We start from the raw sequence: 23,309 nt of genomic DNA, 5'->3' as shown, positions 1-23,309 counted from the left end.
ATGCTCTTTTAACTAGTCAATATTCAATATTCAGCAACTTTAGCCCAGAAAATAATGTATTTTGATGCAAAGTAAGTTGTAATAATCACCCCCCCCCCCCCACACACACACACACACACACACACACACACACTGTAAGACTTTTTCTGAAATCAGTTGAAGTTGCTTCAAATAGAGGCAAATAGGACTCTGCTATGAAGCCACTGCTGTGTGTGTGTGTGTGTGTGTGTGTGTGTGTGTGTGTGTGTGTGTGTGTGTGTGTGTGTGTGTTTTCAAAGACTATAGTAATTTTAATTGAGGTCTGCAGACAGGCAACCAATCCAGCATAAAGTTGATGTAATTCTGGGCATGCTCAGTGCTGACTGGGTGTGTCGCTTTCTTCCCTTTGTGTGCCTAGTGATGCTTGGTACCTCCTGTCCATTTTATTTTTCATTTATCTAATCAAATATACAAATATACAACCAAATATAATGTTTTTTGTCATGTCTTTTTTCTTCTTTTTTCAAACACACTTCAGTCTATGTTGCTGATCAATCAATACTCAGCACTGTTTTGAACTGGTTTAACTGAACTTTGCTCTTCCTAAAAGGGAGCATCTGGAGCACACTGTAGTAAAATAAAAAAAAAATATATATATATATATATATATATTTATCTCTTTTTCTATCTCCCATTCACAAACACACATCTACACACTTGACTTTCCTCCTTGCAGGTTTGCATGTGTGCTGCTGCTGAGGCCTGGCTTTCTATGTAATAAATGGCCGATGTTAGCCGTGGCCCTGTAATCTAATCAACCTGCTTTATGGTCAGTAACTCTCTCCCCACTCTCCCTCCCCATCTGTCTCACTCTCTGTCTCACTCTCTCTACTCAGAGCTCATCTCACTTCCTATTATTTTTCCAGATCCTGCTCCAACCTGCACATATGGCCTCTCTTTCAGGATTTCTTATCAGCTGTAACACAATCTGTAGTCCTGCATTTTAAAAACAGTATGTATGTCAGAAACACACACACAAAACATACAGTTAATGATTTTGGACTCGACTGTGTTAGTAATACTAAACTTCTGCCAGATGTAACCATTAGCGATTGATCCTTCTGGTTCTCAGACTATTCCCACAGGGGCCATAAATTCAATCATGCTTCTTTGACAGGATCAAGCTAGAATATCTACTCCCATTTCCACACATTGAACTCACAATATGTGTGTCATGTTTCACATCTAAATAGGTATTTCGATATGCCAGTCTTATGGGAAAATAAGGTATAATTATATTCTGTTATCATTTCATTATGGACGTTTGAGCGCCATCATATTGTCCTATATGCTTTTCATGTGTTGGGTGTGGCCTCTTATAGGAAATCTAATCAAATATGTCCTCAAATGCAACCAGCAATGACAATAGCACAGAGCATTGCTGCAGAAAAATGCTGCAGAAAACTGAGCTTATAGCTCCATTTATAGCCCCTGTGGATAGGATGTGAAAATGTCTGTGACTTTTGTGACTCATAGTAGTAGTGTCCCAACCCTATTGTCTGACAAGAATATCAGTATTGGACAATTTTGTAAAACCCTGGATTATACAGAAGTCAACATTTTTTAAATTTCTGTTTTTACAACATCTGTGCATGTCAACTATGAAAAGTAAATAAACTATGGTTAAAGCATGGTTGTAGTAACACAAGTAAAACAATTAGAGAAGGACTGTGGGTATGATTGGTAAAGTAGTAGCATACATTAATTGCAAATCTGTGATGGGACATGCACTTAAGACAGGCCCATCCACCACCCCATCATCCTCAGTTTTACAATCTGTGTCACTACAGTGTTGCCATAGAATGTATATCATGACAGCCGTCGTGAACGTATATCGTGCAACCAATATGAACTGATTTTCTGAGGGAACTGGCTTTAGTATCCTTTCAATTAAAACAGTTATCAGCTGTGTTAAGTTATGTACTCTCATCAACCATATTATTTACATTAGATTTAAGTTATATCATCTCATTTGTTTTGATAAGCTCCCATATTGTAAGGATTACAGCCAGTCTGTTTTTGTTTGAACCTGTATTATAAGACATATGCTCTAACTGTTGTGACCTTGTTTTTATGTTTGGGCACTTACTTCTTGACATTTTACGTTTTGTGATATGAGACGGCGGTAATGAGTGGGAGCGGTGCACTGTGTATGTGCGGTAACTTTTTATGAGACCATGGCTACTGATGTATTTTTCCCGGTGCTGTAAAGAAGAGTATGAAATAAAAGCAACATATGAGACCGTTTCCTCCACGTAATCCTTCCTCACCTGATTTAACTGAAAACGCAACAAGCTGAGTCAAAGAATATATTGTAGTCTTACTATAAGCTGTAAATACAAAATACACTACAGATTTTTTACACTTTTTTGTAATGACCAATACAGAAACCCACTCCCAAGCAGGAAGTATAATCTGAGGTCTGGCATGGTTTAGACGCTTGCAAGTTGTTTGCCATAGTGTATGTATGTTGCTGTTTTTTTTTATGCTACTGCAAGTGGCCACATTTGATGGAAGACTTTAAAGAGGACCTATTCTGCTCATTTCAAGGTCTATAATTTTATTCTGGGACTCCACTAGAGTAGCTTTGCATGATTCACAGTTCAAACAACTCCTTGTTTTTATCTTATATCGGCCCTTCATGCAGCTCCTCAGTTCAGCATCTGTATAAAACAGGAAATTTAAGCTTTTGTCTCTTAAAGGCCCCTCTCTCAAGGAACCCACTCTGTTCTGATTGGTCACCTTTCCAGAAGCAACAATCTGAGGTAAGCTCGTCAGCAAGATAGAAAAAAATGTTACAAACAAAACATTCAGAGCAAGTTAAAGCCCTGGCTTTTGACTTTCAGGGAGCATTTCTTCATACATTAACATCAAGTTTTGGAACACCAAGTTTAACATAGGTATCCAACATAATAAGTATGTAAATAACAGAAAAACACAAAAGGCACAATAGGTCCTTTATATTCATGTTGTGTGCAGGTTAAAATATTGGCTTTAATTTAACATAGTAACATAGTTGGTTTCTGGGTTTCTTTTATGTGACAACAGAGAGAATAAAGATGAACCAAAAATTAAGGGACATTGTGGTTATAAGTAATGCTTTTAACCATTCGACAACCAAGACATAACCAGACAATTTTTGTATGAAAACAGTCTGCAGTATACGGTGATTGTGGGCTGCAGTGAGGCTAACTGCTACGTTAGTTAGTTGCTGAGTATAACAGGGTTTGTTCAATGTGGAGAACGGATGAAGGGAACAGCATCTTTTTTAAGATATGTTGCTGGCAAGTGCTGAACAACAAAGTGTGTCATATTAATTAGAGCTGTGAGGCTGCTCAGCTGGTGTTACCTCACTGACTCATCTCCCAGATTAAAGCCCAGACAAGAGTCAAAAGTTGTAAGTCTGGTCTTGTTATCTGACAAACAGAAACCAGTACACTGCCTCTCCAACCTTTGTCTGGGGCTTTGTGACACTACAGCCAGTAATTGTGGTTTGCTTTGTCTGTGACAATTCAAGGATGTTGTGACCTACTAAAGCTGAAGATCTGATAGGTCTGTCTAGGCCAAGATAGAGATCATCTGTGAAAAATGATGGTCTGTTGGGGCTGCAGAGCACATCAGGAGTGAATGGAGATGACCAAACAGCACTTGGTACATGTGACCAAGAGACAAGTTAACAGCCAAGAATGATTAATGACTGTGTTTGGTAATTAGTGTAATGGACCTCTGCTGTGTGGGAGGATATTCATCTGGAATACGTATGTACTGTAAGTAACGAGAGACACAGCAAGAGAGGACATTGTTGAATAGTGCATGCATGCATAATACATGCCAATAAAAACTGAAATCCCAACAGGTTTTGATGAGAAACACTGAAGAATATGTCTTGGCTCTAATTTTGCTTCATAGAGACCAATTTGTATATTACTTTTTCCAACATTTGTATAGAAATACAATACAATACAATAACACCAATCATTGGGACAAAATGCAACAGCCTTTATGTACAATTTTCATAAAGTTTGATTCATGTATGCTAATCATGTTATCAAGAGCAATGTTTTCCTTTAATTCCCCGTCGGACCGCATCTTTGTTCTTGCCATGTAGGCTATGCATCTTCCATTAACGACTTTTACTGCAGTGATGTCAGCCTCTTTTCCTGCTACAGTGTTTCCTGTCATACAGTGTACATGTTACTACCAGCAGCTCTTTGTAAGCTCAATGTATTGAGGTAGCCCGAAACAATAATAATTTTAATGGAGCAGAGAGCAGAACATGATGGTAATATTTCTGCAGCACAGACAGCTACAGTCTGTCCTGTAACCACACCACTTTCTGACCACATCTTTGCTGCCTGATCCAAATTGTTAATGATATAGTCATACATATTTTATAAAGTTATGGTTTGCTGCCGTTCAAACACAGCATCTTTTGTTGTTTTTAGAATATTTTACTGTGTATTGTGTATAGGCAATGGGAGAAACTAAATACATTTACAAATATAAGGTATTGGTACTAGAATATTTCCATTTCTTGCTAATCAGTACTTATTTATCTGACAATGTTAGAGTTTTTTTTAACATAAAAAACATGAGAGGTTTATAAAATATGATGTAGTGTTACAGATTAAACTAACAGGCAGCATATAAAATATTTAAAATGAGCTCTAACTTGAGTAACTACTGCTAGAAATAATGCATTAATTATTAGAGCATTAATTTTATATTGTGTATAATAGCATTTTTTCTGCATTATGAATCCTTTTACATGATATTTTAAGTGCATTTTGTTAATAATGCTTGCATGCTGTTACTTAAATAATACTTTCATCGCAGGACTTTATATTTATATATTGCAGAGTTGCTGTAGTTGCTCATTTCTGAATGTTATATAATCATGTTTTGCTTAAATGTTCTCTGCATCTCAAACAAATCTGTGGCTCACTTTAAATTTGTGATACATTGAACATTTTCGCTATTCTTTTTATATATACATTTCTTTAACTTAACATCATTATTAAACGATTACAAGCTGACTTCTTTTACAAATACAAACCTTGAATCCAAGTTGTGGTAGAACAACTCTGAGGGTTTAACTGGCATATTATCACTTCATGAAATTTATATTGTGAACATTATTTACACATCCAGCAGAGACTTTCTGCTCATCTAATTTATATAAATCCAATATGTGGTATTCAGTAACTCCTGAGAAAAATATCTGACTGGTTTGGTGTTAGTAAGTTTATCACAGCTGCCTGCTGCATCTCTAACTGATGATGATGAGAGCAATAAGAATGAACCAAAACAGTAAAGTTGCAAGTAGAAAAAACAAAACAATGAGCTGAAAGACGCCAAACCGCTCCACAGACCTGAGGGGAACTGCAGCATTGGATGATATTTCTCTGTTTGATCACTTTGAGCATCTTTCACATCACATAAAGTAATTTGATCCATTGTTTATGTAAAAATTTCAATTTCAATAGCTTCATTAAAATAGCAATTAAATATAATTAATGTTTGTTCTGGTGTGTCAGTTCCTCAGTATTTTTCTCCTACTATTGTGTGGTGTTCAATAAAATTACTAAATGTTCTTTTCGATGATCAGATTAAAAATCCAGTTTTACCAGCTCTTGAACTGTTGAGGACATGTGAATTTCACATAAAAATAAAAATTAAATGTATAGGAAAAGGAAACACATGATGGTGATAAAGTTCCATTTTATTTCTTTTAGGATAACAAAGACAATAATGTTCTGTGACGCACGTGATTTAAATTACGTTGTAAGTAAATTGAACTGAAATCAATTGATGATGATTTTCCAATTGGTTTGGTATAAGTACGCCATAAATAACAGAATAAATGATGGCTTCTATAAACTATTAGTGCCAATTAATATAAAAGACTGTTGGTCAAAATAAATATTGCTTTTCTCTAAAAATGTTTCAACATTTTTTATTACACAACTGAATCCAATGATGTTGTACAAAGGGCAACTGGTTTGCATAACTTGGTTCACATAATTGGTTCTGCTTTAATACACTGACTGGGAGTTACAATATACAGTTAGAGTATTATGTGTATGAAGTCGATATGTTAGCAGATATTGTTGTAGAGTGCATGAGCGGATGATGATGTTCACACAATCCTCCCCTGAAGAAGTGGACGGCTTTCTCCTGGTGACTGTCGGCTTAGCAAGTTCCACAACAACAAAGGCACTGATGTTACTACCGAGCTGCCTCCATTACCGTCATGGTCTTCTCTCAGTGGCTGGTACTGCTTGAACCGCCTGTTTAAAGCCATGAAACAAGTAACAAGATTTCACCCATAGCACTCATGGCACTAAACGGAATATGAGAATTTCTCCTTGAATCTTGTATGAGTTTATATGGCATTAATGAAGAGCCAAAAAAATGTAAAAAGAAAAAGAAAGAAACCATTGAGGAGACACCAAAACTAACAAGAAACCAAAAGCAGAGATTCTACTCATCACTATTTCTGCGAGTTAGATATATGCACAATAAATATAAAGCTACAGCCAGCAGGTGATTACTTACCTTAGTATAGTATAGTATAGTGTAGTGTAGTGTAGTGTATAGTATAGTATAGTGTAGTGTAGTGTAGTATAGTGTAGTATAGTGTAGTATAGTATAGTATAGTATAGTATCAAATTTAAAAAGTACAACTTCAAGCTCCGCTGAAGGTCACTAATTAACATGTTGTATTTTGTTCATTTATCAGTACACTGAAATGTCAAATCTTGGTTTAATGTTGGAACAGCTTAGAAGTGCTGGAAGGCAGATTTTTAAACTTTGGACACAGTTCCCCAGTTTCCAGTCTTTGTGCCAAGCTAACGTCTCCTGGGTGCAGCTTCATATTGAGCATACTGACTTGTAGATTTTGTACAGTACTGATCTTAATCTAACTCTTGACAAGAAAATGAATAAGCATGTTAACCTCGCTTTGTGACACTATTGGAGTGAGCTAGTATTGGTTTGAACTTCAAGAAAGGTAAGATTTGTAAAAGGTTGCCAGTTTTTTGTACATTTCTGATCAGGTGATTTGGGGTGTTCCACAGGGATCAATCAATGGGCCCTTATTCTTCCTAATACTGCATAAGTAAATAATGCACCGCTGATGATTAGACAAGATATGGTGTTGATATTGTTCATGCTCTTACTGGCACTTACCTGTACATCAAACCGATACAACAGACAACGCAGGCAAGAACCATAACGCCCAGCACTGTAGCAGCAGTTCCAGCTGGGGAACCTCCAGAGGCTGCAATTGAGGCACATTATTCAGATGAGAAGAAAATAACATACAGATTAATTATTGTGAGTGGATGTCAATAAATGACTTTTTTTTAACTCACCTACTGCTACACTGACTCTAGCACTTGTCACAGCAAGACTGACATCGTTGGTCAAAGAGACATTCAAACAAAACACTCCGGAGTCATTGAAGAACTGACGGAGGACGATTTGACAGTCTGGAGATGGTGAAGCTGCATTACAGACCGTTTCCACTGGAGTGATGCAGTCAGCATCCGAAATGACTGTGCAGACCTCACTTGGCAGACTGAAGAAAGGCGAGAACAATCATCACAAGAACAATCGTAAGTGGATTTGTTATTACATAAATATTTAATTTTTGTTATAAACATACTACACAATTACATGACATGGTTTCCATTTAGGCTAACAAGAAGATTATAAATTAATGTTGTTAGTTAATATGAATAGCTGGACTAGTCCAAATCTCTACACCTGAGAGGACCTTATGACCTTGTTTGTGTGCTTTATATATTAAGTCGCAGGCACTTGAAGCTTTGTAATATTAACATGCAGTTCCTCAAAGTGACAATTGTATTTTTGTATCAGGTTGATTATGATGATTGCACACACTAACAGACAACCAGAGGTGACAACTTCATGGGTTGATCGCAAAATAAATAAAAAATGGGTTGCATCTATGCTTTTGTCTTACTATTCTGAAGTTGTTTTGTGTCAGTGTGTCAAACAAACAAAGATACAACTTTGCTTGCAACAAATTATCAATACATTGTTTCATTTAGTTCGGCAATTTTGACAGAAAGAGTTGTGTACTTTTAGACTGAGGTAATTAACAAGCACAATCGTAACTTTTTAACTAGCTCAGTCTCAATATGCAATGAATGTTACTACTCACCTTCCTTGACAGGTAATGGTGACATCCACAGCATTCTGATCCAGCGCTGTCGCCATTGACACAACATTGGACACCTGCACAATCTCTACACTTTCAATACCCTCTGCAGGGTTGAAAGAGAGAACAAGACACATTAAACCACACTCTATTAAGCTATGATGAACTGCAGACTAACTGCTATAATAAAAAAACTGTGTTGACTTACGGACAACATCTACGGAGGTGGCAAGGGAACCGTAACGGTAGACCATGCAGTCAGCTGTCAGCTCCGGTGCTTGTCTTTTAGCCACAACGAGGGCAATCTGCGCTGGATCTGTTTCCACCTCTGCTTGAACTTCACCTTCAGCTGGAACCGTCACATCACCTGCTGGTTCTTCAAAAATAAATGATGACAAGATGAAAACGTTACAACATGGTTTTCATTCATTCATTATTTAACACATTTTATTTAGTGTGTCATTATTTGAGTTTATAGTAAATACAGACCTGCAGGAGCTTCAGTAGCTGCAACCTCATTCTCTGTTTCTAGTGTTTCGGCCTCAGTAGCAACTGCAGCTTCGGCTGGTGCTGCCTCTTCTACAGTTGTGCTCTCAGTGGCAGCAGGAGCTACAGCGTTATCAGCAGGGGCTTCTGTTGCAGCTTGGACAACCTCTGCAGCAACATCAGCAGCAGCATCAGCAGCCACAACTTCGGTTTCTTGATCCTCAGCTACTTCTGCCACAGGAGCAACAGTGTCAGCAACTTCTGGAAGGGCAGTGGCTCCTCCGTCAACTGCAGCTTCTTCTCCCTCAGCAACAGGGGCAACTGAAGCAGCAGCAGCGTCAATCACAGCTACATTTTCTTCAGCTGCATCTGTAACCACTGCAGTTTCATCTGCAGCAGCTGTGTCAGCATCTGCCGGCTCTTCAGTTGCAGGTGCGACAGGGGCAGCAGTGGCCACTTCTCCTGCAGCAGCATCTGTCTCCACAGCAGCTGCGGCTGTCCCCTCTGCAGCAGCATCTGTCTCCACGGCAGCAGCAGCTGTCTCCTCTGCAGCAGCATCTGTCTCCACGGCAGCAGCAGCTGTCTCCTCTGCAGCAGCATCTGTCTCCACGGCAGCAGCATCTGTCTCCTCTGCAGCAGCATCTGTCTCCACGGCAGGAGCGACAGTATTGGCAGGATCTTGTTCTGCTGGAACAACAGCTGCATCAACTCCTGCAGGTGCTACTGAGGCAATCTCCACCACCTCTGTGTCTGTATCAACAACCACTTCTCCATCGTCAGCTGGGACAGCTCCAGGGGTGGTGGCCATAATGATTACAACTGGGGCAGCAGAAGCGTCAACAGGAGCCACTGAAAGAAAAGTGTAAAATAAGTGAGTAAAACTTAATTCATCGATCACATAGAACAGTATGTATGTAGAACAGATGAAAAAGAAAAAAATGTTTAAACTCCTACCAGCAGTAGGGTTTCCACAGCCATTGGGGATACTCGCCATCAATACCACCTGAGGTTTGAAGGTCCCAACAGCGAGGTATGTGTGGGTCACAGTGCGTTCCCTGGAGATCAGAGTTCCTGTGCTGTCACCAAAGTCCCAGCTGAAGCTGATATCAGCTGCACCGAGGTACTGGCTGGGATCATGGAGGTTGACGCTAAAAGCGATGGCTCGGTTCTGGATGAAGTTTGTGTCATCCTGGTTTATGTCATTGACTTGGGCGAGTGATACGGTGAAGGGGACTTGGTCTGGTAATGGAACAGAAAATGTATAGATGTCATAGTGAGGATAGATAATGTAGACTAGACATTGTAAGAGTTTATAAATCATTGGATGGGTCACCTGTGATGGTGAAGACTGTGGAGGCATAGCCCAGGGGGATGAACTTGTCTTTGCCACGGCAGTGATAGATGACAACCTCCATGTTGTAGGAGCCCAGTGGGATGTTGTCTGTACCAATGGTGAGCGAGGAGGATGGTCCATCTGCCACCTGCCAGTAACGCCCTTAAATACAGCAACAACATGATTACTCAGAGTTGACTGGTTTTAAATGTGGAGACACAGATGTCACTTTCAATATATGTTTTAATATAGTTTGTTGACAAGCTGTAATAGAATAGGTTCAATTTCTGTTCCTTTTTGTTTCCTAATTTCAATTAAGAAAATGCGTCTTCATCAGGGAACACATAGGTTGGCTTCTTCATAGCTAATTGACTATTGATGCCCTATTTGGGGGTCATTTGGTTGAAAATAATGTAATTAAGAATAAGCATAATGTAAATAGTGGCACAGGGCCCCATAACTAGAGAGGCATAAATGCAGGATTGACCTAAAGGCCAAAACAAATGAGCAGTTAATTAAATGACCACAGAGCTGAAAAACATGTATATATGGCCTCATGGTCCCCTGAGGGTCTGAGGCCCCAGGGCAATTGTTCCCTTTGGCCAGGTTTTAGTTAGCCTGATGATTTGAAATGAAAAACTGAGGCCATTGTGTGAATAAAACGTCTCACTTACAAGTTAACAGCACAATTAAAACCTGTGTGTCTTGTGAGTGTCTTAATGTTGTATTAATGATTTTTCATGCCAAATATAAAATGATCAAAGAACATCTTCAGCACTGACAAGAACTTTACTATAACATCTTTGTTTATGATACAACCTGGGGCAAATGTTAAACTTTAACTTCACTGGATCAAGGAAAATCTTGCCCTTGATACTCTCACGACACTTTTATGCTCCGTGTTTTGGCTCTTCTTAGGTGGTTTGTATTCTCATCACAGAAGTTCTCTGTGATAATGTAATTTCAAGTGAATCACAATGTAAAAGGTTTCAAACAGAAATTAAATATCTTTACCCCATGTCTTCCACACAAACACATAGTGAGGTTTCTTGTTCTGGCTCCTGGTGAACGGTGTGCCGTCAGGGAAAACTCCGGTTGACTGAGTGTCTCGATCTGGATACACAGCCTGACCCTCCACATACTGTTGTCCTGAGAATGATCAACATAAATATATAACCAATGATAATATAACCAGCAACACTGTATATTAAAATGAGGTGAAATAAACTAAGAATACATTTTCATTCGTAACATCATGATGAAATTCTCACAATTAACTGGTAATTACAGTTACAGATTTTTTCATCATAATCATCAAGTATTTATTGAAAAAAATAAATGTTTGAGTGAAGATAATTTTATAGATGCGTCTTTAATAAAATGATCAACTATCCATTCATAGCTGCTTGTTACTACTTCCTGGTTTTGTGCATTTATGAAAGGTAGCAATTTGATGATTTCACCAAATTTTCCCATTCAGACAAAATTTGTGGTGATGTCTCCTCTTCAAAGAGTCAGTGCTATTAGCAGAAATGTTGACTTACCATTGATGGTGCAGTTACGCGCCCAGACCACCTGACCATCAGAGAGCACAGTCTGGTTTGGTGGGAAGTTGAGATTAATATTGAAGGTCGCTCTTGCTCCAGTCAGCGTGGGTGCATCATTCTTAAGATCAAAGGTTACTTCACCGCCTAAAAATAACATCAAAGACAAATTTTACATATTTATATCATCTGGTAGAGAAAATGAGTCCTGCACAGTAGAAAAGAAAGAGCCTCACCAGACCAACAGTTTCTGAATCTTTGGTCTCCATCTTTCCACACGGGATACATCCGTGAGTTCCATGAGCGGTAGCGTGTGAACTGGCTTCTTTGCCCTGGGAGAAAGATTACAAACTCTTCAGGAAAAGAAATTACATTCTGCAGCTCATATTGTTCCCCCAAGTATGTTCAACAACCAAACATGATGAGCGTTAACAGTTAAGCAACAAAATGGGGTGACTTATTCTGTGTTTAAAAATCCTGTTTAATGGTGTTAAATTGAGTTATTTGAACATGATGGAAATGCTGATGGAAATAAGAGCAGGTCTAGTGTTTTTGGTGTTGATTCAGATTCAGATTCAGATTCAGCTTTATTTATCCCAGAGGGGAAATTCAGTTTCTACAGGCCCGACCTCACATAAACAAAGGAGGATGAGGGGTGTCAGGGTTCTTAGCAGTGGCAGTCACACGACCTGCAATCCCCCTCAATCCCTTTCATGTGACTATCAGCTGAGTAGCAGCATCAGTAATCCCAGCCCAAGGAATGAGGGATCCCAGACACTGGGTGTGAGTGTGAGAGAATGTCTGGGAGATCATTTTAAAATGCTATTGCTTAAAATACTCTCAATATAATGATTTTTTTTAAATGAAAAAAGAACATTATGAATATAAATTGATGATGATGATGATGATTATGAATAACAGTAGAGTTACACACTTTGCATAATATTTGTGCTTTAGAGTTATGAATGCAAATTGGCATAGAAAATGGTGTAATAACGTAAAATTAGCATGTAAAAGTTTACATACTCTACATCCATAACAGAATGTGGTGTTAGCATGACACAGGCGTAAAATGACAGATCAAACAATTTGCTGTCCAAACAAAGAATCACTATTTCACAGATTCAGACAAACATTTGCAGTTAATGGGAAGCAGAAATGCATTAGTCACAGTAATCACAATTTAATCACTTTCACAAAGTTCTAATTGCAGAATTTGGCAACACAAGACACACAAAATGTCCATCTTAATAAATAATTTAGACTCATTTCCAGACTTCTTCTTAAACAAACGAGAAAAACTTTTTCGCAGATTATTTTTGTTTGAGTGGTCATTACTTTGAAATGGGACATGTGGAGAAGAAAGAAAGTCTTGAAAATCCTTGAAAATACTATGAATTACATTTTTGCAGTATAAAATGAAGAGCTGAGGACATTTATGTACCATTGTCTTATGAAAGTTTTGTTATCCATAAATCCAGGTGTACTCACTTGCAGTGGCAAATGTAATAGCCAAAACCAGCAGCAGCAGTGATGCCAGAGTCCTCATCCTGTATTTGGTTGTTGCCCTTCTCTTTTCTCTGATCCCCGATCCTCACCAGGCAGTCCTGAACCCCAACACAACTCCCAGAGAGACTTAAAAAATGTCTCCTCACTCTCCTTAAGAGGGTCTCGGGCCTGAATTACCATAAGTTTTCTTCTCACCTCTGACATCATGTAAAACAGCACCGCCCCCTTTAGTGGAGAACAGACAGGGAGTACTGTTTTGTTAACTTTTGTTGTGTTTTGTAAGAACTCTTATTCTCACTCACAGCTACTCAGTTTGTATTAAAGTTCCCCCCAAAAAGAGTGTTTTATCTCAAGGTGTACAGTATGTGAGCCACATCAAAAACAACTTGCAAATGCCTTGTGATGGAAAAAAAAGGTTTTTGATGTGACAAAAAGGTGTCAGAGTGCAATATTTACAGTGACTTGAGGCAAAAAATGTGTCCTTAATTAAAGAGAAAGTGAATATTAGTCATTTAATTTAAAGTGCAGGCATTTATTGGGAAATAAGTTTTTTGCAAAGTGTAAATGAAAATGTTGTGCCTGCTTTAGGATGACGCGTGCTGAGATCCGTGACCAAAAGAGTCATGCCTGTTTCAGACGTATGACCTTACAGCTATGTGTGCACGGGCGTCACAAGATGAGTGTGTGGGCGGCAAATCAATAGCATCCTTTTATTTCCTCAGCCATTCCTCCGTATCCTGCTGTCCTCCTCAGGCTGCAGCAGCTCTAGAATCACAGCAGCACACAGACTCAGATGATGAGACCGATCATCCTTTATGGTCCAAAAGTTTAGTCCAGAGGAGATTACGATGCATTTAGAGGACTGAGATGATTGATCCTACAAATGACTAAAAAACATTTTCACTCAAAAGTTGTTATATCATAAAATATAAATCAGTTTCCAGTTATTTTTCTCTTGCATGGTTTCAGTTTAAGTCACATCTAATCCAAGACAAAATCGTCACTTATTTAGCATTTTCTGGTAACACAGGGCAAAAAAAAAAAATCAATAAATCCTGAAACAAGATATCATTGACAGATCACAATTAATTATTAATGGTATTCTGAACACTATGCTCTATAAAGCTGGGACACATAAAAGCAACATTTTAATTTGTAATATAAAAACCAGATGGCAACACAACCCTCAATATATGTACAAATAATTGAACATTCATGAAAGATGTTGCTGCAAAAGAAAATGGATTGAGCCTTGTTGGTTAGGAAGTTTACTCTAATAAACTACTCACCAGTTAATATTCAAATAAAACAAATGTGCATTATAAAAATGTTCTTGAAGGGCAAAATATGAAGTTAGTAGATGAGTTCATAATAATTTTAAAAAAAAATGGTTCAGTCTGTTTCTCTTTGTATTCATGTGTAACTCTTAATTTTCCAAAATTCCACTTCCAGATATTCTTAATTTCTTTGAAAGGGTTATGTGATTTGGTCGTAAAGGAGAAATATGCTCAGTATTGAGGTTTTAAGAAACAATCTACCATGCACATATATAGTGCAACACAAAACTACACAATGAAAAGGATTGAAAAGTATTTTCTGTCAGTTAAAGAATTGTCAATAGTCTAAATTATTAAGGATTGTTGAAAATTAACAACCTTAATATGAAAACCAACTTGCTTTCTGTTTTTTCATGTAATCATCAAGGACCTGAAAAATCACTGTTACTTTTAAACTGTAAGCTATAAGTAATTAACCCTTACATACTGCTCAGGGTCCAATTTGACCAATTTTTACATTTGAAAGCTGTAAAAGCACTATATAAACATTTCTTTTAGTCTGACTTTTCCTAATGTGACCAACAGTATACAAACATGAAAATAAAATGCATCTTTTTGTTATTTTTGTGCAGCTGATACACATGTTAAATATACAAAATGTACTAATTTAACCTCGGTTTACTAAAACAAATTCCAAAATCAGCATTCAAACATGTTTTCATCATATTCTATGAAATGTTCTCCTGGACCATAAAATAGTGATTGTGAATGTCTTTTTAATCAAACAGAAGGATTAATCAAACATTAGACTAATTATGAGTCAGAATATGGACAGTTTGTAAGGGTTAAAATAAAATAAATAATAACTTTATATATGTATGAAGTTATATAGAGAATAGATTATTGATGATTGATTATTGATATATTGGTAATAAAAAATAAACTATTAACGAAATAACTATTTACTCTGAACAGGAATTCATTAGGAATTCTGTTAGCGGATCAGAGTGATGGTGGTTTTCCCAGCGATGATGCCTCATGGCTGAGACTGCTCAGGCTGCACTGCATGTGACCTCTCATGTGCTCACAGCAGAGTTCAGGAGGAAATAAATCCTTCCCACAGAGCACCTGACTTCACATACTACAAACAGTCCACTGCTAGCTTCTTAAGTCCTTACTGTAGATAATGTTTTTAACAACATTGTTCCTGCCTGGCTATTCCATTTAAAATTAAGAGAGTTGTATTTTAGAGAGGAGATGTCATGGAAAACTTGGGAAATTTACGGCTGCTTGCTTTCCAGGAATAATTACAGATCGATTCAACTATGTGTTACACAGATTCACAGTTCAGGATCTCTGGTAGTTTTGTTCACAGCTAGTCTAACTTAATGCTTTTCCATAATAACATTAATAAGTGACAACAATCTAATATGTATAGAGCTGAAAATAATCAAGTTTGCCTAAACTGTTACAGTTTAGTTCCTCTGGTTTCATAGGGTCAAAAAGCGCAGTTATGTGTGAAAAGTAATGGGAATTCATACAAAGGAAAACCAATGCCTTAAAACTTATATAAACTCACACAAACCCTGAGCCCTCCCCCCACCTGTAGTCCCACACACCCCCACACCAGCTTTCCCTTTTCACGCTTTAACTCACAGAAAAGCACTGTTGTGTTTTAAAATCGACAAAAAGCCAGATCAATATGGCTATTTGGTTTGTGAAAGCTCAGAACATGATCAGACCAGACAGTCAAATCAGTTCATGAAAAAGTCATTAAAAGGCATTCAGTACATTCAAGGACTACAAAACCAAAAGGCTGAATGAAACTTCTCTCATTTTTGCATTTGTGATCCTAATTCCTTTTGTTTATTGGTCATAAAATTACTTTTTTTACCACAAACACCAACACTGCTTAATGGGAAAGCAAAACAAGAAGGAAAACAGGAATCCAGCACTTTTGGATGGGACTAGTCCAGAAGAAAGAGGGAAGGTTTCCAGCCCCCCACGACCCTCAACATGATAAAATATTAATATGCACATACATATATAAAACAGCATTAGTAGAAAACGACATACAATGCCAATATAGCTACATGTGGGATAAAAACTAGAGCCATTAACTCACATACTGTATGTATAATAATGTCAATGAAATAAGTTCTTTGTGAAGGCCAGAGACGTCACTTTACATATAAATCTGCTGGGTGGAGACATGCCAGGCCTCTGGGTACTGATCATGTGCAGTGCTGGTATGAATGCTTCCATATCTAGAAAGACCAACAGAGGCCGTTTCTTCATACAGAAACAAAAGACACCAAATGCGTCATCCTGGTCCAAATTTGAGATGAATTTAGTTTTACTTGTCCGAGTAGGAAAAGCAAAGGTGTTAATAACATCAACCATGGTTCAACAGTATTTCAGTATGTTTGACAGTGAGCCAGCATTCACACCACCAGGACCCTGAAACTGAAACAACCCATCTGAATTCAGCCATAATTTATTTAATTATTTATACTTTTCTTACTGAAACATATCATAATGTCCTATTACCATTCAAAAACTTTACATTTAAAGCCTCTTCACAATCTGATCACACACGTTTTCACTCCTTCGGGCTGATTAGACTTGTGTACTGTTTAACGTTGGGTGGAGTTATGCTAAAGGTTTTCTGATGTCAGTAAACTTCACATATGTACAAGAGGAATATATTTATAAGAATCATAAAAGTTTAACTACTCCCACCCCTAAAAGTGCAATACAGCTGACAGGAAATGTCATCAGCCAGTACATGCAGACCTAATAAGAGGCTACAGAGTCATGATCCTCCTCCTGTTTGAGTTTTTTTTAAGTCAGATGTCCTGCAGTTCCTTATCAGACCTGACAAAACTGCAGGAACATTAAAGCTTACTTTGGCATCCTGATGGCTTATTGGTTAAGACGCATACAATATGATAGTAATGTCCTCCATTTGTGTCCCAACTGGAGACATTTGTTGGGAGGGCAGAGTATTAACAGGCAACCAGCAGCACCTTTTTACCCCAGGGCCCCCTGACTGATTTATCTTGCCCCTGGGTGGTCACAGATTCAGGATGGGATGCTCATGACCAGGGGGACAAAGTGGTCTACGAAAAAGAATGAAATGAATGAAAATGGTCTGAGTGTGCTTTATTTAGAAATGAAACAAGAGTTAATGAGAGCCAAAGATAAGGAAAAAAAGGCAATGACATTTTTACAAAAAATGTAAATATTTTATCATATACTCTAAAACCAGAGCTCAAAGACGCCAGACTCCACTGCCTTTGATGTTGCCTTCTGCTGTGTTGCTGTGCATACAATCTCTTGAATCTCACTTGAATCTATAGATCAGTGAAAGAACTATACTTAATGCCATTAGAGAGAGCAATTGTGTATCTCCTTTATTATCGCCTGCGGTATACTGTGTATGAAATGAAATTTACTCTTCAGAAACCTTGAGCAGAAAGAACTTCTTGGGGCTGGCATTTCCACTCTTTTGATTGTTAAAAATGATATATTGCTCCAATAAAGGGAACAATGAGGGCGCGTCAGTGTGTCACCAGGCAAGTTGAAATAACGGGACATCACATGTCTCTGCCAGAGAGAAGGTCTGTTGGACTGTCCCCATTACCAGTTAAAGGAGACAACTATGAATGAAGAAGATGTCCCTGCATCTGCTAGCACAAGTAAAATCAGATGGTGGCATGAACTCATTGAGGCGAAACACATTCGGGTATGGTGTGTGGTAAACTACGACAATGACGCCTATCCTGGCATCATTTTTGAAGTGGAAGAGCAAAACATATTGGTTAAATGCATTAACTGCAATGGCATTAATAAATTCTACTGGCCCAGCTCAAGAGAAGACATTAACTGGTAACAAAAAGTTTTTACAAGTTTTTTATTTAAAAAAAAAAAGACAGTAATAATGTAATTACAATAATGGACTATTTTGTTATGTAAAATGTGTAAAAACATGAATTTAAAAAAACGTTTTTGTTACCGCTTTCGCCTCGACGCTGATGACGTCAAACGTCCTCGCCGTCTCACCACGTGACCCAAGGTTAGTTTGTTATATGTTTATTTCTCATTCGACACACGACAGCCCCGCCCTCGCGACGTGCACCCACTAATGTACAATTGAAACTAACAAATTAAACTCAATTTACAGCATATTAAAACAAACATTCACTCACTCACTAACGCCAGTCTCCTACAAAACTGTTTTACCGATTAGGACTAGAAGCGATTACAAAAACAACACCGCCCGCCTGCATCAGTCGGGAGTGTTTGAACACAAAAACGAGCGCTCCCAGGGCAACGCGGGAAACGCTACTGTGTTGTGTTTCCCGCAGCGGAGCCGCCGCCACGCTAACCGTGATATTAACTGATATAACCAGTATTTGGGTCAACCAATGATCTTTACCTGTTTTCGCCCTCTGAGCTGAGAAGGTTTACCCCCGACACGGCGACTCTCCTCCAGCTGTGGAGTGACACCGGGACCGTTGTGAACTTATCGGGAGGAGCAGCTCAGTACATGTCGGTTAACGTTTGTATCCAGAGCCACCGAGCCAGTTGTTAGCCCCGACACAAAGACTGAAGCTCAGCAAGCTAAATAACCAACACACCGGTCATAGCTTTGTACAAATGGATGCGTTTCAGAAGGTGGAGAAGATCGGAGAGGGGACGTATGGAGTGGTGTACAAAGCCAAGAACAAAGTCACTGGAGAGACTGTCGCTCTCAAGAAAATCAGACTGGACACGTAAGTGTTACACATGAGTGACGGTAACGTGAATGAAGCCTTCATATGTCTGTACCGAGGCTGTTGAACCGGCACACTGCTTCATCACGATGACAGATAATTGTGTTTCACACCACCACCCTGAACACTTCAAGAGTGACTCACCTGGAAACTGAAAGCGTTGCACTCATTTTTAACATTACTCATATATTTTTCTACAAGTGAAAACCCTCATATCCAATATATACATCTATAGCTTTCTTCTAAGTTACTACAACTGGAGCTCTCAACAACATATCATTTGTTTAGTAGAGAAGAACTTACAAGCCATATGATGTATGTATATATCTGTATGCTGCCATGCATTGCAAAGAAACCCAAATCCTTGGGCTTCAGCAGGTAGCATCAGTGACTCACTTTATTCAGTATTTTACAACAATAATACATTTTATTTGTAACTTGCTTTTCAGGGAGCACAAAGATGCTCTGCATAAATTAAAAGGATCATTAAAAAAACAACACACTAAGAACACATGGTAACACATGGTATCACATGACTGACATTTCTGACCTTTTATTTCAGACCACAGTTTAGTTTGTTGGCTAACGTACAGTGCCAGGAGAGGAGAGGCTGTTTTTAAATCTATGGCTACATTTTGTAATGGAAGTCCAGTAATTGTGTCAAACCGTCCTGATAGTAAAAAGATACAATTGTTTTCACTCATTAAAAACATTGTTTATAATGTAAATTGTTTGAAATAATGAACAAAATGAAATTATTGTCAATTTTCCATGTTTTTCATACAGGGAAACAGAGGGTGTACCGAGCACTGCCATCAGAGAGATTTCTCTTCTCAAAGAACTCAGTCACCCAAATATTGTCAAGTAAGTTCCCGATTGCCTCCAGAAACTCGAAATCATCACGAGTCACGTGTTACCTGCTTATGTCAGTTTCTGAGCCAGTTGTGCCTGCTTACATGTTTCAGGTTGCGGGATGTTATCCACACGGAGAACAAACTCTACCTTGTGTTTGAGTTCCTTCATCAAGATTTGAAGAAGTTCATGGACTCTTCGTCAGTCACCGGTTTCCCACTGCCTCTGGTTAAGGTAAACATCAGACCAGTGCAGTCTCGGTCTCTGAGCTGATATATTCATTAATAACGAAGAGCTTATGGATTTCTGAGTTGGTTCATCTGTGTGTGTTTCTTTTGTTTGTAGAGTTATCTTTACCAGCTGCTGCAAGGTTTGGCCTTCTGCCACTCTCACAGGGTTCTTCATCGGGACCTAAAACCTCAGAACCTCCTCATCAACGCTCAGGGTGAGATCAAGCTGGCTGACTTCGGCCTGGCAAGAGCCTTCGGGGTGCCTGTTCGCACATACACACATGAGGTAAGGTGTACAGCTGCCCAGCTCACCCATATCAACAAGCTTTTTAAGTAAGTGAGGGTTAAATAATAAAGTGCATATTCATTACAGTGCCCAGTTAGGGGATGAACCTCTATGTTCCTGTAAGAACCACAATTTTCAAGAACTAGACTCAATGAGAAGTCATGAATCTCTTAACTTTGCAGCACATTTTAAGATAATCTGTGTGGCTAATTTTTTTTATTTTGTTTTTTAAATGGGTTTTTTTTGTTGTTGTTGTTGAGAAATTGTTTTTGTAACCCTAAAGTCAAGATTAACTATTGTTCGCCTATCATTGTTCACCTGTTTAACAATATGTGCCAAGAAATACACACAATTTCTTTGTGTTCTTATATCAAAATACAATCATGTAAAACAAAATGTGATGTGTGTTTACGTAGGCTTGAACAAAACCAATTGAAAACCTATATCATGACATTTATCCATCAATCAATCTTCAACTTTTAGCAGCACAGTTGAGATTCATTATGACATGCCCACTTTTCAACATTCAAATAAAAATCCTCCCAGGGTTTTGTCCAGCCTGTCTATCCTGTTTCGCTTGGAGATGCATCGCGATACAGGAGTTAGATACTTTCAGTGCCGTTTTATTTGAGCAGTAATTGTAAGTTTCCTCGTTGATATTTTCCAGGTGGTAACACTTTGGTACAGAGCACCAGAAATTCTCCTGGGCTGCAAATATTACTCCACAGCTGTCGACATCTGGAGTCTGGGATGCATCTTTGCTGAAATGGTATTGCACTCAGTTTCATCTTTTTATAAAACAACTGCGCAATGAGTAAATGAAGCCTGCGCGTTACAATGGAAGCAACCTTCTTACATCACTGTCCGCTGTTGTTCAGATCACCAGGAGGGCCTTATTCCCTGGCGACTCAGAGATTGATCAGTTATTCCGAATCTTCCGCACCCTGGGCACACCAGATGAGACCGTGTGGCCAGGAGTAACGTCCATGCCCGACTACAAACCATCTTTCCCCAAGTGGGCCCGGCAGGATTTATCCAAAGTGGTGCCTCTTCTTGATGAGGATGGAAGAGAACTGCTTGGAGTGAGAACATTTATACATTCATTCATTCATTCATTCATTAGTTAGTTAGCAGGTTTCAGTGTAAGTTGATGAATGAACAAGTGATTAGCTTTGTTGTGAATCCAGCATTTTTTTGATAGAGTTCATAGCATTGCAAGTTTACACATTTTAGACATTTTTTTAACATCCTCATTATTTCTCTACTAATTTGAATGATATAAATCTGATGTCTCATGATTCACGACTAATGAAAATCTGGATCCAGATGTGCACATGAATGATTACATTCAGACATGTCCCTCCAAATTTAAATGGACCACTTTGTTGTTTTTTCTCTTGCAGGAAATGCTGAATTATGACCCAAACAAAAGGTTATCTGCCAAAAACGCTCTTGCACATCGATTCTTCCGTGACGTCACCATGCAAGTTCCTCATCTGAGACTCTGAGTTATGCAAAATATTTGGCTATTTTAACGTCTAAGCAATAAGGACATCACTTCAGGCCAATGACTGGAACGGACAAACAAAGTGGACACTACAGGACGTGTCGTATATTTGATACGATACTTAAAACCAGTTTCTAGAAGGTAGATGTCCCGAGAGTTTTGCTGTTTTTTCCAGCCCTAAATGTTGTAATAGATCTGATTGATAATAGATATAACTGTAATTCTACAATATCAATATTTTGTATATTTATCTGCAACTGCTACCTTTTGATGTAAATGTTATTTGTGATCGGGGCAGTGGTCTGACTGGAGTGCAGGTCAGATCGACACATTCTGTGCCATTCAATTTCCGAATTTAAACGGTATTTTGGCTTTAGGATGTCCAAATTTAAATAGTCAACTAGCTAGAAATAAATGATTAATACGTTTTTGGGGTAGTGCAAATAACAAAAGTCATGCTTTCTAAGACTGGGTGAGCACCAGCCGAATGAAAGATGGAGTGTCGGCTCTCAGCACAAGTTGCCACACAACAAACAGTGAGCTGATGCGAAACAGTCGGTGCAAAAAGAACACGAGATTAAAACTATATTCTTATAGGTTGATTTTCTGTCATTTAAATTCAAATTTGGGTCCATATTTTCTTGAAGTGATTTTAATACTGCACCTTTAGCTGTAATGCACCAAAATGTCTGTTAGCCATTCAGGTTTCCTGTCCGGATCACTCACCAAACTCTTTTATTACTCAGCATTGTACATACAGTTGTGATATAAAAGTGTTTCTGTATGGTTCTTTTACAGTTCTCAATGTGCTGTTCCATCTTTCTTACTCTAGATTTTATCCACACCTAATGAACCGTTTTTATGGATGTTGTTTATTTACAGTTTGAAAAAATAAACTTGTTTATATAACTGTTTGTTTACCTAAAGTAAAATTCAGCTGTTAGGATAATTTTGATAATGATCATAAGTGCCGACTACAGTCGGTTCATTTGGTAAGTAAGCTGAGTCACAGTTTGAGTGTTAATGAGTTCTGTTTTTGGTCAAAAAGCTTGTGAAACAATTTAAATACCAGAGTCCTCTGCTGTGTTGCATTTTTAATCAAATTACTCTTACACTTCATTAATCTCTGGCCCTACAAATACACAGGTCCAGTTTTTTAAGTAAAAGTGTATTTTGTCCTGTTTTTATGTCAGGAAATAGCAGTAGTGATGAAGATGAAGTAACTTAAGTATGTCTAACGGTAATGGTAAGGAAATACCGATCTGACCTTTTCAGTCCCA

General features: G+C 38.3%; 2 protein-coding genes across 2 annotated transcripts; one reads left to right on the top strand and one right to left on the bottom strand.

Annotated features, from left to right (window-relative positions):
* Positions 1–6,178: 6,178 nt before the first annotated feature.
* LOC128356145 (melanocyte protein PMEL-like) lies at positions 6,179–13,139 on the bottom strand. Its single transcript, XM_053316592.1, has 13 exons — positions 13,082–13,139; positions 11,827–11,922; positions 11,591–11,737; positions 11,061–11,195; positions 10,047–10,208; positions 9,668–9,952; positions 9,354–9,562; positions 8,717–9,191; positions 8,436–8,597; positions 8,231–8,333; positions 7,416–7,621; positions 7,231–7,321; positions 6,179–6,329 (listed from the first exon to the last, which is right to left on the bottom strand). The coding sequence occupies exons 1-13, from the start codon at positions 13,137–13,139 to the stop codon at positions 6,179–6,181; spliced, it is 2,280 nt and encodes a 759-aa protein (XP_053172567.1).
* A 5,672-nt stretch (positions 13,140–18,811) lies between these two features.
* Positions 18,812–22,201, top strand: cdk2 (cyclin-dependent kinase 2). The gene is made up of 7 exons (XM_053315055.1): positions 18,812–19,154; positions 19,941–20,018; positions 20,120–20,240; positions 20,352–20,522; positions 21,190–21,291; positions 21,401–21,604; positions 21,926–22,201. The coding sequence occupies exons 1-7, from the start codon at positions 19,039–19,041 to the stop codon at positions 22,028–22,030; spliced, it is 897 nt and encodes a 298-aa protein (XP_053171030.1). The 5' UTR covers positions 18,812–19,038; the 3' UTR covers positions 22,031–22,201.
* Positions 22,202–23,309: the final 1,108 nt, after the last annotated feature.

The sequence above is a fragment of the Scomber japonicus genome, chromosome 3, assembly GCF_027409825.1.
Source record: "Scomber japonicus isolate fScoJap1 chromosome 3, fScoJap1.pri, whole genome shotgun sequence".
NCBI classification, from domain to species: domain Eukaryota; kingdom Metazoa; phylum Chordata; class Actinopteri; order Scombriformes; family Scombridae; genus Scomber; species Scomber japonicus.
This window is presented reverse-complemented; position numbering and strand designations above follow the sequence as displayed.

Excerpts from the sequence above, each read along its gene's own strand:
- LOC128356145 (XM_053316592.1), bottom strand. The coding sequence starts at position 13,139 with ATGAGGACTCTGGCATCACTGCTGCTGCTGGTTTTGGCTATTACATTT. Across the intron at positions 11,196-11,590 it reads GCGTAACTGCACCATCAATG|GACAACAGTATGTGGAGGGT; the intron begins GTAAGTCAACAT and ends GATCATTCTCAG. Across the intron at positions 8,598-8,716 it reads AGCTACTGAAGCTCCTGCAG|CAGGTGATGTGACGGTTCCA; the intron begins GTCTGTATTTAC and ends TTGAAGAACCAG.
- cdk2 (XM_053315055.1), top strand. The coding sequence starts at position 19,039 with ATGGATGCGTTTCAGAAGGTGGAGAAGATCGGAGAGGGGACGTATGGA. Across the intron at positions 20,019-20,119 it reads AGTCACCCAAATATTGTCAA|GTTGCGGGATGTTATCCACA; the intron begins GTAAGTTCCCGA and ends TACATGTTTCAG. Across the intron at positions 21,605-21,925 it reads ATGGAAGAGAACTGCTTGGA|GAAATGCTGAATTATGACCC; the intron begins GTGAGAACATTT and ends TTTCTCTTGCAG.